Here is an 18,616-nt window from a genome sequence, read left to right as displayed (position 1 = left end):
GAGCTTGTGCTAGTATATTCCGTCGGTTAAAATCTTATATTATTTCATTTCTTTATTTATTTGCTTCATTTGTGATGGCAATCTTCTGTTGTTGAGGGAAGACCCGAGCCAAATCTGGAATCGATGGAAACATCTGTGGAGCAGCCACCCAGATGACTTTGAAGAGATTTCACTGGTCTCAGCGCGTCGATCGATAAGTACTTATAGCGGATCGATCGTGTTTTCGATGGACAAGAGAACATCGCTCACACCAAGTGCGATCACAAACATGTTGGGAAGCGTACGAAGTCTCTGGTTTCTGTACACGGCGTAACAAGTTAGAAGATTGCCAAAAAAGGCCTCAAAATTAATAACAGCGTGTTATCACTATGTGAAAGAGGCGAACTACTTTATGTAAGAACCCCTGACGAGTGTATAGGTTATTAATTATTTTTAGTGCCAGTGGATTTCCAGTTAGAATTAAATTTCAACCTGCAACCTGCACCCTGCAAAAAAGACCTGCCGGTATAACTTCAAGTAACAAAAGTTGCACTTGTGACTCTCAAAAAAATTTCTTGAGTTGGACAAGTTACTAAGTTCTTTAAACTAACATTTCAATTATTTTGTGTGTTAAGTGCAAATTTAGGCAAAGCTGTTCACCTTAGTATCAGTAAAAAGTTCTTCAGTCTTTGGTGGCAAAAAATGAAATGCATTTACCTCGGTTAATTCAGGGGGAGTGATATCGACTACGAAACCACTAGACCAACCACGTGTTGTCATCCCAGCGCCATTTGCGGCCTCAACAGTGACGTAATACCGCACGTCATGGGTTAGTAGCAAGTTTTCTGCCTTCCCCGATGTTATCCTTCCTACAGCCGTAAAATTCATAGCGTCCGTGTCATCAGGAGTGGTTCCTAGGCCCCAGCGATATTCCACGATTCCACTTTCTAGGTCTTCAAAGGGATTCCATACTGCTTCTACCACAGATGTTGACGACTGATAATCAACGTCAGCTAGCAGAGATGATCCATCCTGAACCACACCAGCATTAGGTGGACTGATATCTACAATGACACCATCAGAGGAAGAAGTGCTACTGAAGCCATCACCATTGGAGCACGTGATTTCACTGATGTAGCGAGCGCCTGGGGCAAGACTAAGATTTGCTTGAGTGAGGTTCCCTTCGCGTTCCACGGCTGTTGTCAACACAACAGAATCATTTCCAAATACGGATCTGTCATGTGAAGCTGACTGCTCGATCAGTGCCAATGAACAGGAAGCAACCCCGGACTCTTCATCCTCAATTCCTCCCCAATGGATAGACAAGAAATTCGTAGAATTCACAAAATCGATGTCATGGCCAGCGCCATCATTCACACTACCTGTAGATGGGGGTGTGGTGTCAAAAACTAGCTCCTTTGATGACATGACTGTTTTCAGACCAGCCCCATTTACAACAATAACCGTAACGAAATATTCCGCCCGTGGATCAGGTCTGAAAGGGCCAATAGTTCCAGAGGTAGAGGCACTTGCCAACACAAAGCCACTCCTACAAGTGCGAGTAGTTGTTCCAAGGCAATATCCATTGCTGCTTACGCCACTTTCGTCGTCTTTAACGCCATTCCAGGAGACACTTATTTCAATAGTTTGCATACCTTGATCGACCACTCTATGTGACACCAAAAATTCTGCCTTCACTGGTGGGCTAGGATCTACTATGAATCCATCCGAATGTTGTGTGGAACTTAGACTACATAAGGTCTTAGCTTTAATGGTTACGTAATACATTTTACCAGCCTCTAAAACATCAAGATCTGGAATATTTGGGGCCAAGTCCTTTTTAACAGTCCTCGTCAGGCCAACACTTGTGAAGTGAAGAACATCTTCTTTGCCTATAACCGTCCCGATAGCCATCTCATAGTCGACAACAGGATCCTTGTTATCCGCATAAAAAGCATCCCAGTTGGCCCCAACTGTTTTGGTATTGGTTAGATAAACAAGATCTATCTCTGGTACCGCGCCATCTCGAACAGGAGCTGGAATAGGCCAAACAGATTCTACCTGGAAACCATTAGACCGCACAGTAGCTTGCAACCCTGCTTTATTCAAGCAACTCAACACATTATGGTAAGTCACGTTTCTAATGAGCTGCAGATTTCTGTATGTTTGGTTGTCTGAAAAAACCTTTCTCTTCTCATAAATAGAAACCTTGGTTATCTTCTTTTCAAACAAAGCGATTCCATCGGCGTTTTCAATGGTCCACCTGCATGAACGAACGCCACTTTCGCCATCCTCTACACCAAACCAAGACATAGCAACATTCCAATCCTCCAACACAACATTGTAGTCACATCCAGTTACGTGACTTCCATCAATAACCTCTCCCATTACTGGAGGGCTGGCATCCAGCAGCATTCCATCAGAGGTAAATGTTCGAGACAGACCAGCGCCATTAGTCACACGCACTGTTACGAATACCCTCTCTTCCTCTTGTGTGATACATTTTGGGCACATAAAGGATTTGTTGGTTCCAATGTTTGTCATTGGCTTAATCTGACAGCCTCGAGGTTTAGTCCCCAAGCAATACTCGCTCTGAATGATGCCACTTTCGGGATCTTTAATCGTTTCCCAATGTGCCGATAATCCCTCACCAGGGGAGAAATAATCAACATCTTTGTCACCTGAACCGTCTTGGATATCATCGTTCACAGCAAGAGGCGAAGTCGTGTCTATCATGAGACCAAGTGACGAAATTTTGGTGCTTAATCCAGCCAGGTTTGTTGCTTTAACTGTGATGAAGTACGTAGCCCCATGGAAAAGACCGAGGTCCATCTTGGTTATTCGAGTGGCCAAGTCTACGTCTTCAAAACTTACCACGTCGTCTTGGTAAGGCTTGGTGCCAATGGAAAAATAATACTTCTCTATACCACTTTCAAGGTCTATAAATGAAGGCCATGATACAGTAACTGAACTTGTGTCTGACTGGTATTGGAAAGAGTGATCACGTGACACACCTGCTATAATAGGACCAGTCTCGATGGGGGGGGTGTTATCGATAACAAATACTAAAGACGACGACGATACATGGTCTGCATTGTTCGTGCATTCTACGCTGGCATTGTATTCGCCATGAGTTAAGTTAATGTTGCCAGGCAATGTCATATTGCCTGATGACGTATTTCTCATCGTAGAGAAGACAATATTTCCAGTTTGGTCAAGGACTGAAATATTGCATCTTCGTACTCCACTTTCTTGATCTTCGAATTCTTTCCACAAAATAGTCACATCGTTGTTACTGATAAAGGTCTTCTCACCATTCCTGCTTGATGGTTGCCCAACATAAACGTTTCCTGGAATTGGTGGGGTGCTGTCAAAGACAAGTGCATCAGAGCATGCTTGTGACACGAGACCAGCTTTGTTCCTGGAAATCACAGTGACGTAATATTTCACTCCTGATCTGAAGACCAAGTCTGTCATTGTTGTGTTAGCATAATTAACTTGGCCGATGTTAACGAGTGGTTGAACTTGAGTGCCACATTTGCTTGTACCTATGGCCCACTTGTAGTACCAAACTTCACTCTCAGGTTCGGAGAATCTTTTCCAGTAAACTGCAATACTTGATGCAGTAGCGGAGTAGAAAACATCCTCTTGCTCGCTGTATTTCCAATCACTTTGGAACCCAAATCCAGGACGGATTGTGCTTGGTATTGGTGGAGTTCCATCCGCTATAACGCCATCTGAAACGAGTTCCCTGACTGATCCAGCCTGGTTTGTCACTTTCAAATGCACATAGTACTTTGTCCCACTTACTAAACGGAGAACTCTTTGACTTCTGACATGTGTTGAAAGACCAGCGTCAGTGTACCCTTGAATACTGGTTTTCTCATGCTCACTTGTTCCAATACTCCAATCGAATTTCTCAACACCACTATCTAAGTCCCATATTCCTTCCCAGTTTGCAGCCATGCTTGACAGGGAAGACTGGTACTTTCTATCTGGTTCGATAATCCCATCATGCACCACACCATGACTTGGGAGAGTCAGGTCAATGAGAACACCATCAGAACTTTTGCATTTTCGAAGTTCGGCATTGTTCACAGCACAGACTATGAAGTAATACACATCATCAGACAATAATAGGCCACTCACAGTAACTGAAGTGTTCAGAAAAGCGCTTTGAAATGGAGAGACATTTGGTGTACCACCACGACTTCGGCTCACTCCATATTCATAATACTGGATTCCAGACTCGGGGTCCACGAAACCATCCCATGCTGCTGACAGTGCTGTGGTATTGGCTTGATAATCGAGATCAATACCTTTGTTTCCATCATGCACTTGAGCCAGGTGTACATTCGGAAATGTCACGTCCACGACGAAGCCATCCGAAGACACTTCAGAACTAATCAGCCCAGCCTTGTTTTCAGCCTTGATCTTAATGCAGTAACGCTGGCCGTTAACCAGTGTAACGTTTGCTAACATAAACGAAGTTGCTTTTGGAGGATCAAGTCGAACGAATCCATTTCCGGTTACATGATAGTTTCCGTTTATGCAGCTTCCTACAGCATAATAGTACTGCTTAACTTCAATGTGTGGCTCCGGGAACTTGGTCCAAGAACCATAAACTTCTTTGACGTTTGCCTGATAGTCGATGTCTACTTCGGACATTGGTCCATCAAATACGTTTCCTGGTGAAGGAGGAGTGGAATCAGGTATAACGGGGACTGAATAAGCGTCTTTCCACAATTTAGCACCATTGTAGGCTCTTATAATGATGTGGTAACCTTTGCCTTGAGTTAGCGCGAGATTACTGAATGTCGCGGATGTTGGCAGATTAGAACCTGGTACAGCACTGAAGTCAGAGTTTGATGGAGACGTGTCTGAAGGGATGATAGCCCAGTCATATCGTACAAGTCCGCTGTGTGCATCGGAGAAACCAACCCACTGCACCGTTACTGACGATACACTTGGTATGTAGACACAAGGTGTTCCATTTATGAAGTCGCTTTCTCCTGTTACTATAACTTTTCCTGTAAACACTGGGTGGGTCGTATCCACGGTAATGCCGTCAGTGGTGACGTCAGTGCTTAGACCAACTGCATCAACCGCTCTAACAGTGACAAAATACTTTGTGCCATTCTTCAAAGTCAACCCGTTACGTGTAATGTTCGTTGCATTTCCCGCTGATGTCCAAAGAACAATTATATTTCCACTGTTGTCTGATATCTTGTACTTGTATTCTACGATTCCACTTCCTTTGTTCCCGTCTGTGAATCCATTCCAGTTCGTTGCTATCATGGTGTCATCTGATTGGAAGTCTACATCACTGAAATGTCCATCGTTAACGGAGCCAGCTTGTGGAGCATCATGGTCTATTAGCACACAGTCTGAACTTACTTGATTGTAGAGTCCAGCTTCGTTATAACCTCTGACGACTGCGCAGTAGCTTTCTTTAGAAACTAGGTTTAGGTTAGTTACTGTAGGAGAGCGGTTTAGTGCTGTGTCCTTAAATGAAGTAATGAGTCCGGCACCTTGCCGCTGTACCGCCCAAGTGTATCGTGAAATGGGAGAATGTGCATCAGTGAAACGGTCCCAGTTTGCACTGAACGTACTGGTCCATTTGGCATATTTCACGTCTGCGCCAAGTTGATTCCCATCGTATATCTTGCAAGCTACTGGTGGTGAGGTATCAATGACAACTCCATCACTTAAGAAGTCAGAAAACAGGCCCGCTTTTGTGAAAGCTCGAACAACAAATTTCACTTCTGAACCATCTGCCAAGTTGCTGAATTTTTTCCTTGCGTTAGTGCTTAAATTTACGTTGGTAAAACGCATTAACTCGCTGGTATTATTGCTTTTAAATGACTTGAGAATCACCTTCCACTCGTACTTTCCAACCCCATGTCTTGTTTTCACTCCACCCCAGTTCACCTGCAACAACGTGGAGGCTTGGTAACTCAGGTCGGATCCAGGCCCATCACGTATCCACCCACCTTGTGGCTTTGACGTATCCACGATTATTATACCGCTACAAACGAGTTGATGTATTTTGTCTCTCAGGTCAGACGCTTTTAGGGAGACTTTGTAGGTTGTATTATCCTGAAGCTTTAGCCCAGTTATGGTCTGGTATACATTGGTGTTTGGCAGAGTACCACTGACCGGTGAATTAAAAGAGCAAGGAGAACTTCCTTGCAGAATGGACCATCTTAGATTAATTTGGCCACATGATACTGAAAATCCAGATATCTTTAAAAATAATCTGCTTGAGATATACTGGTAGGTGCTAGGCGACTTGAACTTGGAGTCCATCATTTGCAAGTTGCCAGTCTTCAAAACAATACTATCTGTCACTGCTCCAGGGCAAGTTCCAAGAATACCATTGCACCTTACATGTAATAACACAATTAACACATTGTAAATACACAAGAAATTCATTTCAAGTGAGCAAAAAATATAAACAAACCATGCTTTAGTGTGGGTGCGTTGGAGCTGTGCCCATGCTATGCCTCAGCAGCTGAGTAACTTTGCACGATGGTCTAGGTGATTGAGATGGTGCAATTGCCTTACTTAGCTGCAAAGGAGAGCTGTAAGTATGCTCTCTTGAAAATAATTATAACCTCCGCAAAGTAGAGTGAAAATGGGTCCACGACGATCGCCCTCATGTCTAGATTTTGACGGAATCCGCGTGACGCAAAAATTGATGCACATTACATGTACATGTCAAAAAAGATGTAAAACATTAACCAAATTTTTTGAGTGGCGTGTCATGTCATTTGCAAGGAGTTCCAGTATAATTATGGCGAATGTAAATGACACATGTATAACTACCACAATAAATCCTGCTTCTCTTGGTTTAATTTTCATAATTGATTTTCCTATACCCATTAGAGGCTTTAGAAACTAAGAATACACATTGTTTGTGATTCTTTACCCTGGGCGCAGTGCAATGCTCTTTATTTGGTTTATTTTTCTTAACTCCTACCTCTCTGGCTGATCACAGACGTCAACAGCAGATCGACATATAGTCCCTTTTGGCCTCATAATAAAAGTGCAAGTTCCATCACCAACACACTTAGAAGTCCTGATACAACTTGATGAAGGGAAAGACGATTGACAAGAATATCCCACCCCTGAACATCTGAAACAGACAACAGATAAATTTAACTTTTAGCTTTACAAACTGAAAACATGAAGTGAACAGAGTATCAATAAAAGCAGTGATCAATGATTAACTCAAATTCATATGAATCGTTGAGAAATATGCATGTATTCACAATTCGTTCGGGTCTTCAACTATTACTGATTATTCTCAAAAATTCTCTTCTAGGATCTTGGAATATTGTAAAGGTTTTTGCAAGGATCTACAATCACTGTCATTAGTCGTTGGTACACACGTCTTCTTTCCTTCACCCAAAGCTGGATAACGCAATGTACCTGAACTCCTTGTTCAATGCATTTCAGTTTCTTAACAGCACTAAAAGGTGGGAGTCAGAGGAAGGACAATTTAACGGCCACTGTACTAACAATGTGTCACTGATTGTGCACCATCCTAGAGAAAATTGATTTTGTTCAAGATCCATAACAGATTGATTTAATTGGGGATACAACGGGTACCTCCAAATACCCACCCCAATTTCCCCTCAGAGATAGGAGTTATACTGTACTCTGCACTATTAGACAACAAATGTATAAGTAATCCATCAAAACATATTTTAAATGTATGCATACATACATGAATTATAGATAAAAGATATGTAACTTCAAGAGACAATTTGATTAACTATGAACACTGCTGAGGATTATCATTGCCATGACCGTACACTCAATAAATTGGAAAACACAAGGCAGTGACATATACCTGCCAGCTTTGCAGGTGTCCTGTTTAGTGCATTTGTTTGTATCGTCACATGGGACTGTGGGACGCTTGGACCAGGCACTGTTAGCACGGGCTGTTGCATCATACAAGTCGCACCATTGACACTTGTTTGAAGGATTTAGGGTCTGATGACCATAGTCCTGACCTGTAAACGAAAAACTGAATTTACAAAAAACATTCATTTTTGTATACCGATATAATGGTGTGGCATGGTAATTACATCTGCATAGAGTGTGTGTATACATGTGTGTATTTTGTACGACAGGTTAAGTAAGAAGCTGTTGATGGGATATAACAACAGTAACACTTTAACACAGTGTAGTTAGTTTGTATAGTGTGATCGTCCGGGTGAGGATAGTTCTGAAAAGAATTGTTGTTGGGGACTGACGCTTTGACAACCTGAGCGGAAGTCATCTTCAGAGTCAAGTGAATAGTGTTTGTCAGTCAATGATGTTATAAGTCTGGTCCGTTGAAAGTGATTGGTCAGTTTAGATAAGATGGCTGAAAGACTCGTGTAAAGTAAACAGACCAAAAACCGACGAACTTAACTAACAATAGACGGATCGAAACCGACCAATGACTGATGACAAACTTTACACGAGTCATGCTGCCAATACCATCACGGCTAAACTAACGATCACTTTTAAAGGACAAGACTTATAACATCATCGACTGACAAACACTATTCACTTGACTCTGAAGATGACTTCCGCTCAGGTTGTCGAAACGTCAGTCCCCGACAATAGTTCTTTTCAGAACTACCCGTAACCGGACGATCACACTAGACGAACTACGGGGGTTCAAACCATTAACTATGATACAATGTAGTTACCTGCTATCTTGCACATGCATTTGTTGTTCAGCAATCCAAATCCGGTTTTCAGACTGCAGCTGTTGCCATTACAGTACTGACACACAGAGTTACAAGTGAAAGGAGTGGCAGTACACTGGCCATTGCGACAGGTGTCTTTACGTGTGCACTTATCATTGTCATCACAAGCAACACCGTCACGATTTGACCATGTACTGATGCTGTTTCCTGGATCACACCACTACAGTAAAAAAAAGAAACATTTTGACCACTGGAAAACCATAATTTGCTCACAGTGATGTACTTTTGTCTGGTTAAGCTACTTAATAATCGATGCAATGTTTACAATAGTCATCAAAAGCATCTTATTATTATATCGACCTCAACAGTAAAGTTGTGGGCATTGCAACCTTTGACCAACGACTGATGATACATTTTTCCTTTCAAACATTGCAAACTTACTAACACAGGTCAAGGGAGAAGCTATCTGTCCGCTGGGTCAGTTTTTAAGTTATTACACGTATATACACCTACATGTACATGTAATATGCTTTGCATAATAATATTGATCAATGCAAAATATAAATGGCATTCAGTAGCAAACAGCCATTTTTCCTCTCGCATTTTCATCATGTCAAGATCAACAGAAATTGATGGCAATCGATAGCAATCTAAATACTTATGGAAATTTCTCTTGTGACTATTAATTAACTTATAACTATCAATTCAACAATATTTTTTTATTAACTAACAGCTATAAATAGATATTGATTGATCAATCAATTTCTGAAGTCAATTTTCCTTGATTGGTCAGGCCAAGACATAATCTTACAAAAAATGCAATGTGTATACAGATGTTTATATCTGTATATGTCTAGATGCCTGTATTAAACAAAATTTCACCTTGGTGTAATTATTATACCTGGGGTGAAAGTAGTGCATCTCCAAAGTAAAATGTAGACAAACTATAAATACAAAGCAATGTCAATCTTTTTTTTTTTTTTTCACTTCACTCTCTCATCTTCCTTTTAGTGCTCTTCTCCCTTTTAGGATCGTTTGTAGTGATTGAAGAGATTGTAATCATAAAATCCAAGCAAATACATGTGGCTCACTTAGTGCAAATGAACACACTTTTCCTTAGCCAGGTTTTCATACACAAATGTACATGCAGTCATACATGTATGTATACATGATATACATACATGAAAGAGATAACTACATAGAGAGCCCAATTTTTATTAATTTTTTTTTTATAAAGGAATGCTTGGTATTAAATATCAATACTGCACATTTCCGGCCTGTGACTGTCAAATAGAACAATTACCTGGCATGGATTTCCAGGTTTATACTGATATTTAGCAAAGCATGTTCTTTGACCACCATGCTGTATAATGCAGTATCCAGATTGGATTGGACAGCCACTGCCATCATGTCTTTCACATGAAAGACAGTTATAGGGTGTTCCTACACATGCTCCATTCAAACATCGATCACTTTTGGTCCTCAAGTTGTTGTCACTGCATTGTAGGTTGTTGTTGTTAGTCCACTGATGTTTGTAATTGCTGTCACATTGCTGAAAGTAAGAATTATTTACATTTGAAACAGTAAACTAAATCCCATACTGTACACTGGAAGAGTAATTTTTAAATGTTTTAAAATATATGAATACAAAAATATGATTATTTATCCAAGATGACTGTCAAGCTATAAAAGCTCTAGTTCAACACCAGGTCTCATTCGCTACACGTAATTGTACTGCATTCATAGAGGTCTTCTTTAGAGTTTTAAAATTTTCATTTCAACTTTCCCTCCATTCAGAGTTTAGTTGTTATTTTTAATAAACTCTTGCTCCACTTTTCATGTTTTGTGATCCGTTGAGCCTCGCAGTGACTCGATCCCCAAGCTTTGTTGTATGTGCTCACATTAGTGAAGCTACATGTAAGTTATGCTTGCTGTATGCCTACATATCCAGCATGTGCCAGCTGTGTCAGCTTGTAGTGCTGGGAAGATAACTAACTAGGCTTGGGCAAGTCACAATTACCTAATTACATTCTGGCACAATGCTGGCTAGAGCTTTTCACTCATAGTGTTATTTAGCGTTAGGCCTCTACATACGTCTCGTAGATTCTAGATTTCAGATTTAAACAGATCTTAAGGAATGACAAACACTGCCACTAAAACAAATCACTTGGTGAGTCATCTCAACAGGTTCAGTGACAATTAAACTCTTTGCAGGATCAAAAACAGCAATCTTATGGCACATACTCTACTAAACTCTGCTGAAGTCAATTCAACATTGAATTTCCACACGACTTCAGTATTCAGAACTCACTTGAGCCTGCTTAAATTATCTAGCAGTTCCATACCTATCCACTTTATAAATGCTTTAAAGTACAAAAACGTTATGTGTTGACCTCTTGATCACTTGGCAGTCAAGATGTCTAAGGTTTGTTTCCTAAAATTGTTGAGAATTTTTTTCCTTTATATTTACCTGTACTTCTAATCATTAAGAAATTGTCTTTAAAAATTGTCCATAATAATTGACAGGATACCCACTCCACTGTCAAGCTGTACCAAAAATTTGTCTTAACCCAGTCATAATCCTGGTTGGAGGAAAGCATTGCAAGAGCAAATAAATTATGCCCAGAAACACAATACCACGACCCCAGCTGGAGCCTTAGAATTCAGACGTCTTAATATAATTAGAGTTCCCTGATGTATTTACTAGTATACTATGTATTATAAACAATAAGTTACTAATAATTAGAAGGACTTACATGTAAATTGTATTGCTTTTTATTATATAAACACCAGTGAAAGACCAGGATTTTTCCTTTCACTAAAAAATCATATCTTCATTGCACGCAGTGAAGATACTATTTTTATCCTTCACACTGTCAAGATATCATTCCTTTTTGATAACATTTTTCTTTTGTCCCTTTAACTACACTTAAATTTGTTGATGTATGATCGAAACATCTTCGGATCTTCTTCGGTTGTCTTCAGCAATCTTTGGCAATCTTCAGCAATCTTTGGAAAATATTCAGAAATATTTGGAAAATGTTCGGAAGCATTTGTGTGGCCTTCGGAACAATTTTGGAAAATCTTCGGAAATCTTTAGAAAGTGGTCAGAAATCTTCGGAAAATCGTCAAAAATAGAATATTACATGCCCACTTGTGGATACGAATTTTATCTTCTCGTGTTCAACTCGATATCTCACTCGTTTGCTGCACTCACTCGTGAGATATTGAGCTGAACACTCAAAGATAAAATTTGCATCCACGTGCGGGTATGTAATACCCTCTATATTATAACAATACAATGCACATGTATGTGCACTGTACCCTTTTTCTTCATAGCAAAAGCTTGAAAGATTTCATCATTACCTGGCATGGATATCCTGGCCTCAGGTTCCCATGACGAAAGCATGTTTTCACCCCTCCCACAATGATTGTACAATATCCCGGTTTAACAAGACATGCATCATTGTAACACTCTTCACATGATAGGCAGGTGAATGGAGTACCAGTGCATCTTCCATTAGAGCAGTGGTCATTTCTGGTGCAGGCTTTACCATCACTGCATGGTAGGGCATTGTCATTTGTCCATGACCTCTTGTAATTGTAGTGGCATTTCTAATATGACAATTCAAAAGATATTGAAATCAATTTCTAATTTCTCAAAATTGTTAATTTTCATGAATTCTGTGTACGAGCAAGTGGAGAATATTAGAAACCTTACAACATAATTATTGATAATTTTCAGGATGTGGTCAAGAAGGGCAGGGCAGAGGTTTGGGGGACATAAGTGTCACTGGCAGTGTTCAATACCCTGTTGGATTTGATTGCTTATGAGTTATACTGACTTCACACACGTTATTGTTTATGCCATATGGACGCAAGCTAATTTTTTTGTGCAAGAAATTATAATTATTGCTCACTTGCACTACTTTTTTATTTACATGAAGCAATCTTTAAGTTGAAACATTTTCAACATTTCTTTTTGTAAACACATATTAGTATAATTTCAGAGCTGAACAAAGAGTTTCCAGCAATCTGTTTGGTTGAGCAATTGCTTATATGACGTTATATTAACCGCTCCAGGTGGTGAATATAACGTTTCTGAGCTTGGTTATTAAGCTTGCCACCTTTGCCATCTCGGCAAGTAAACATGGTAGACAGTTGCTGAATGAATTTTTTCATTTATTCGGCTGACATCACTCCAAGTCCAGGATATTTGAAAGGATGAAGAATTTTCAAAATGACTGCTGTCACCCTTGGACCAAAAATCCTTTCAAGAACTCCTATTCAAGGCATTTAAGAATTGTAAACACAGCGGTTATGTTGATCGCCAGCAGGTCAGACGGATTGACCAAAATTTATTTTCTTCAAACTAAAACTACTCATTCTTAGACAATGATGACAACTGCGAATGAAGTCAACAACGATAAAACAAAGGTACCAAAGGTACCGTAGTGTTTTGTTCGTTTGTTTTACTGCCAAAGTCAATGAGTGAATTAATTCCCAATCGATGTACATGTAAGCTTATTAAAACTACGGCTGCATATGTATATGCAAATGAACAATTGTGTATCTGTTTTTATATTTTAGTCTATTATTCTCTGTTGTTCAGCTCTGAAATTATACTAAAACAATTATTTGCCCCAGGCTCAGTGAATATTGTTGACAATATTCTCTGAGCCTTCGGCAAACAATTGTTAATTATAAAAATTAAAAGTGTTTTTATAGTGGCCTATGTAACTGAGATACATACTACACACACTCTGATTGGTCAAGAAAGTTGCCAAACCTATGTTCTATTGTACTGGTAAACAAATTGGTTCCTGATATGGCAACTCTACACAAGAATGAGAACTCAAAACACTAGCGATAACAAATGTAATAAACAGTTTCGTCTTTTCACTGGCTGAGATATTTGATAACACGAATGTCTTTTCATATGGAAGAAGTTGGTTGTGATATATAGGTGTGACGTATGGTTATGTAAGGTAATGTGAGGTAATTCATTATTTACATGTAGAGTAACAAGCTCTGCTTAGCTAAAAAGCTACCTCATAGGTAGCCCACTATTTAAATAATACAAATATACATTTATTTAATTAAAGCAGAAGATCACTCCAAAAAGCTTACTTTCTTTTGTCTCCGCTTATACAAAGTAAACATTCAGCTTTTCCACCCATCGAAGTTTCAGCCTCTGAAGTGCCTGCTATCCAGAAGAAATTCGTCTTGAAAAAAGCGACCTCGGAGGCCACCATTTTGAAACTGTCTTGGCAGCCAGGCCGTGTTCATGTGACATCATTCCGTCTGACTCGAAATTGGCAGAAAGGAGAAAACCTTGCAACTGACTTGGCATCCTTCACAAGGTCAGCAAAATCTATTTTTTTCAACGTGATTATCCACTTCACTATCTTCAATGCTATCATTTCGGAGTTTGGAACATGTTTAGCTCAAAATAATATGGCTCAAGAGCAGCCATAACCCAGAGTGGTAGTTAAAAGGCTCTTCAGAAGCCATGTGGAAAAAAAAATTCTCTCAGATGGAAGGATGTCACGAAAAAGTGGCCTGGCTGCTGAGTACTGTTCAAAATGGCGGCAACAATGTACAAATTTTGGGCTTCTTTGGAGACGAATTTCATAAGGAAAACCTGCACTTTAGAGGCTGAAACTTTGGTGAGTAGCTAAACTTAGTACAAGGTTTTTATTAGGGTTGACGAAAAATATACGTGAAGTTTATATGAAATAATTCATATATGAACTGCGGTTGTAGATGAAAGTGAAGAATGATCATCGCAGTAAATTTTCCAATTTAAGCAATTGGAAAGAAGCCTGAAAAAATCAGGGCTTCAGCGGGATTCGAACCCATGACCTCCGCGATACCGGTAGAGGTATCAGATGGTAGAGCATCGCACCGGTATCGCGGAGGTCACGGGTTCGAATCCCGTTGAAGCCCTGATTTTTTCAGGCTTCTTTCCAATTGCTTAAATTGGAAAATTTACTGCGATGATCATTCTTCACCTTCAAAAAATATACGGTTTTTGGAGTGACCTTAAGTACAAAAGTAAATACAAACTAGTTAAAATGTAAGTACATAAAATTAAGTGATAATTGACAATAAAAGATAAGCTTGATCTTTTTTCCATTGCAAAAATGTTTTGCCAATTCTGTTTACACTTGAGTTATGAGAGAAGTTTTAAGCACTCTGAGTGCTTTCTGTGGTCTGTGGAGTATGTATTTCTGACTACAGCTGGACTAGACTGATCAATTTTGGTTGTTAAAAAGTAGGGAAATGATTTCTGACGAGATGACGTTCATCAGTAGTTTCAACTTTAATTAAACCCAATGTGGTTTGGTTTCCATGATAAAGCCTGTTTCAAGCAATAGTTTTCATTTGGCAAAAATATACAGAAAAAACGAAATTCCAAGCCTCAACAAAAGTAAATAAATTCTAAATAAATTTCAAAGGCAGTGTTTCTAGACTTCAATTACTGGCACTACAGTTAGCTTAAAATAGTGCTCCGGTTAGTTTAAACAGTGCTCAAGTTAGCCTAAATATCACTGACATGACAGTGCTTAGCTCTCAATAATATTGTCTGGATTTGAACCCTTACAGAAACCCTTATTCCTCGTTGACACTTACCAATAATGTCATTAATTGACATAATTCACCATTTCGAGTTTTCAATGAGCCCTCACCCAGTCACTAAGTTCATGATGCCTTATTATTTACTAATAAAATGCCTAACTAGGACTCCTTCATACCTGACAACGATTCCATGGATTGATTGTATTGTATCGATAACAGTTTCCATTTATTCGGCATTGCCTTAATTCACACTTCGCTCCAATTTTATAGTAACAGGAATAACAGCTGCAGGTATAACTACCAACTGTGTTGTGACAGTTATGTTGACATAGCCTTGGGTTTGAGCTACACTCATCCACATCTAGAAAAAGAAACCATCCTGAATTTTACTCATTTTCGTCATTAAGTTAGAGAGCCTATATAACAAAATTGTAGTAAGTTAGTGAAGCTGACTTTTTTAGCATGTGCCCTTCAGTTGTTTTGACAAACCTGTGCTAACACTCAAGTTGTCAGCCTCAATAACTCACTACAGCTAATTAACCTACATTATCCTACACAATCAAATCAAAAGTGGGCAATTTACTTAAATACATTTTTGAGGATTACATTCACAATCATTGTAAAGAATTTTGATTCATTTGATAAACAATTCTTAGGCTATCAACACAAACATGCATGTACTGATGCACATCGTATTGCTGATGGGAAAGAGAATCAATAAAAAATTTTGGGATTATGACACCTCTGAGGAAAAGAAATGAACTGTAAAGGCACATCCAAGAAAATAGTTTCAAGCACCCCGGAGGAGCCTTTTTTATTTAAATATCTGATGAGTATCCCCATCAGTAGAATATGTAGTCAATATTTAGTAGGTCCTATAACATAAATGTACATCAAAAAACCCCAAAACATATTAAGCTTACATCTGGACAATAGTTAACAATCATTTGCCCTCAGGAGAGGGGGACACTCTCTTATATGGGCTATATGGGTAAGCGCAGCCCTGAAGGGTGTGGTTTTTCTGCCGTTTCAGTCATAAATAGGGTATCGATTTTGGCCATTTTGGTCATAACTAGGGTATGGGTCTTGCACTTAGGTCTTGATATGGGTATATTTTCAAGAAGAAGCTCCTTTTGCATCATTATCGAAAAGAAAATCAACAAAAGCCATTCATAAATTATGTTTACGGCAATTTAACATTGGTCTGAACTAGGGAACTGATTATAAGGCAGGTCTGAAACAGGGTTTTGAGTTAAGGGTCAGCTCATAAATAGGGTTTCGAATTTTTGGTCAGGTCAAAAATAGGGTAGGGAAAATCACAGATTTTGGTCATAAATAGGGCAAGGGTTTTGAAAGCGGGCCACACACCCCCACAAATTTTTCTGGGAGTACCCCCGTCCCCCAGGTATTCGCCAAAGGTTAAAAGAATCTTGGAGTCAGATTAACTTGCCAACTCCAAGCTAAAATTACATCCTTTTTATGCATGGAGGATTTCCACTGGGCATTTTTGAAAGATTGAATAGCAATTTTGCACTGGCAACAGAAGAACTTTTTCTCGTTTTGTCGAGCCATTTTGAGAAAATGAAATAGCCAATACTCATGAACAGACAAATATATTCATGTAGGGCCATTTTTTTTGCTCGTCTGAGAACAGCAGCTCAACAAAATGATACCTACACATTGAAAGTAACCAAGTCTTTAAACATTTTTCTATTGAAATAATGTATCCAAAAAACAAATAGATCTTCAATTCCAGTTACATTTTGTTGTTACTTATCATTTTGGCCTTCTGAGCTAAAACTACGTGTGAGAATGTTCTTACATGCTCAGCAACAAAGCCTCTACCAGTCTTACACCTGTAATTTGCATGGATGCACCGTCTTTAACCTTGGCTTTTCTAATTCTAGGAAGATTGCGTGACTAACCCTGGCACATACTTGTAACCAGACCTTCTCGCGTTTTTCTGGTTGTCATCGCGACGAGCAATCAATAACAAAAACCTCATTGCCTGTCAAAAGAACATCATGGGAGACGGATTCGCCAAATTGGACAGTTGTGGCTCATCCCATCTGAACCCCCCTCTCTTTTCATGGTCAGTCATCACTCATTACTCTGAGAAAAGGGGCAATACAGAATATCAAAGGCTCCTGTTAGCCAGCTCATGGATGAACGTTTCTTTGTGCCTCAGTTTCAAAACGAATCTTCGTGTGAAACTGAGTTTGATTTGCATAAAAATGAACCTGTAGACGGAAGTCATATGAATTGTTTCCCACTGAGACTTGTTCTCACACAGAGGCAAATGGCAACTTGGAAATGTCCTATTAGATGAATGGAGAAAAGGTAGTTGAATAAAAAGGGAAGAGAAAAACAGGAAAATAAAAAAAAACATCTTTTGGTCAAATGTGATGCATAGGTTCTGATGTCCAAATATGGTTGTTTATTGAAACCCTTTATGTGGCTGAATTCGTTCTTTGGTAAAACCATTTCACAATAAATAATCATTTATTACATACTTGAAATAGAACAAAGACAAAAAATCAAGATGAACACCGCTTTTAATAGGAACAGTTTCTTAAATTTCTTAATAAGTCCACTGAAACACTGACTACTATAATGAAGCACATAGAAGCTAAGAGGAGACATTGTAACCAACAGTCTCCTATACATGCAGATTATACATTTTGTATTAAGTTATAAATAGCGTAATCTTCACAGCAGCAGGACACACATGTAGTAGAAGTACAGCATGATAACAACCATTTTAAGAATTGCGTGAAAATTAAACAGGTATAAGCTGGAAAAGTTAGGATAGCTTATACTTCAAATAAACATTCCAAGATTTGTATGTAATTAATGGAGACAGATTAACACAGTCTATTTTTGTGTTCCCTTAAGATGGGTTCTAATAGTTTCATTTAACTGTAGTCCCAATGTAAAGGACTGATGTTACTCTACATGTACATGCTCATGTATATGAACATGATATGGAGCTACTAATTTTAAGTTGAAGTTGTACTTCTGTGTTCCACTGTAAAGTTACAGGTTGATTTCTGAGTTTTGTCAGACACATGTAGTGAGTTCAGGTGGATTTCACTTGTTGACATTCTTGACTTTAAGAAACCCACATGATGTTCAAAAGTGTTACCAACTCTGTAATTACACATGCAGTTTTAAATATTTGCTTGTTACTGATGTCTTTCACAAAGAATGAGTTCAAAAGCTCCAGTGGCAGCTGACACAAGTGTTGAAAGTATCTTATTCTCTTTGTAAGCAGGAGTATTTGACACGTATAGAATCAGTAATGGTGTTGTTAGTATTAACATCTGCTTACTTCTTACTGTCACTTG

The 18,616-nt window shown here is 39.1% G+C and overlaps 1 protein-coding gene and 1 long non-coding RNA gene across 3 annotated transcripts in view; one reads left to right on the top strand and one right to left on the bottom strand.

Moving 5' to 3' along the window:
• Window positions 1–18,616, bottom strand: part of LOC145497733 (uncharacterized) — a 32,674-nt gene that overhangs the window by 4,030 nt on the left and 10,028 nt on the right. Inside the window, exons 2-8 of one of the 2 annotated variants that reach the window (XM_081477575.1) lie at window positions 15,446–15,630; window positions 12,054–12,302; window positions 9,991–10,239; window positions 8,688–8,907; window positions 7,838–8,000; window positions 6,962–7,117; window positions 697–6,364 (exon numbers count right to left, since the gene is read on the bottom strand). In XM_081477575.1, coding sequence (XP_081333701.1) covers window positions 697–6,364; window positions 6,962–7,117; window positions 7,838–8,000; window positions 8,688–8,907; window positions 9,991–10,239; window positions 12,054–12,302; window positions 15,446–15,630 — 6,890 coding nt within the window. Of the gene's footprint in view, window positions 1–696; window positions 6,365–6,961; window positions 7,118–7,837; window positions 8,001–8,687; window positions 8,908–9,990; window positions 10,240–12,053; window positions 12,303–13,817; window positions 14,039–15,445; window positions 15,631–18,616 lie in introns of those variants that run through there. The other variant, XM_081477583.1, reaches the window with a different exon arrangement.
• Window positions 14,183–16,095, top strand: LOC145497939 (uncharacterized). The gene is made up of 2 exons (XR_014050748.1): window positions 14,183–14,356; window positions 15,926–16,095. It is a non-coding gene; the product is annotated as an uncharacterized LOC145497939 (long non-coding RNA).

The sequence above is a fragment of the Orbicella franksi genome, chromosome 1 (assembly GCF_964199315.1).
Source record: "Orbicella franksi chromosome 1, jaOrbFran1.1, whole genome shotgun sequence".
Lineage (NCBI taxonomy): Eukaryota > Metazoa > Cnidaria > Anthozoa > Scleractinia > Merulinidae > Orbicella > Orbicella franksi.
Note: the sequence above shows the minus strand (reverse complement) of the source record. Positions and strands in the feature narration are given on the sequence as shown.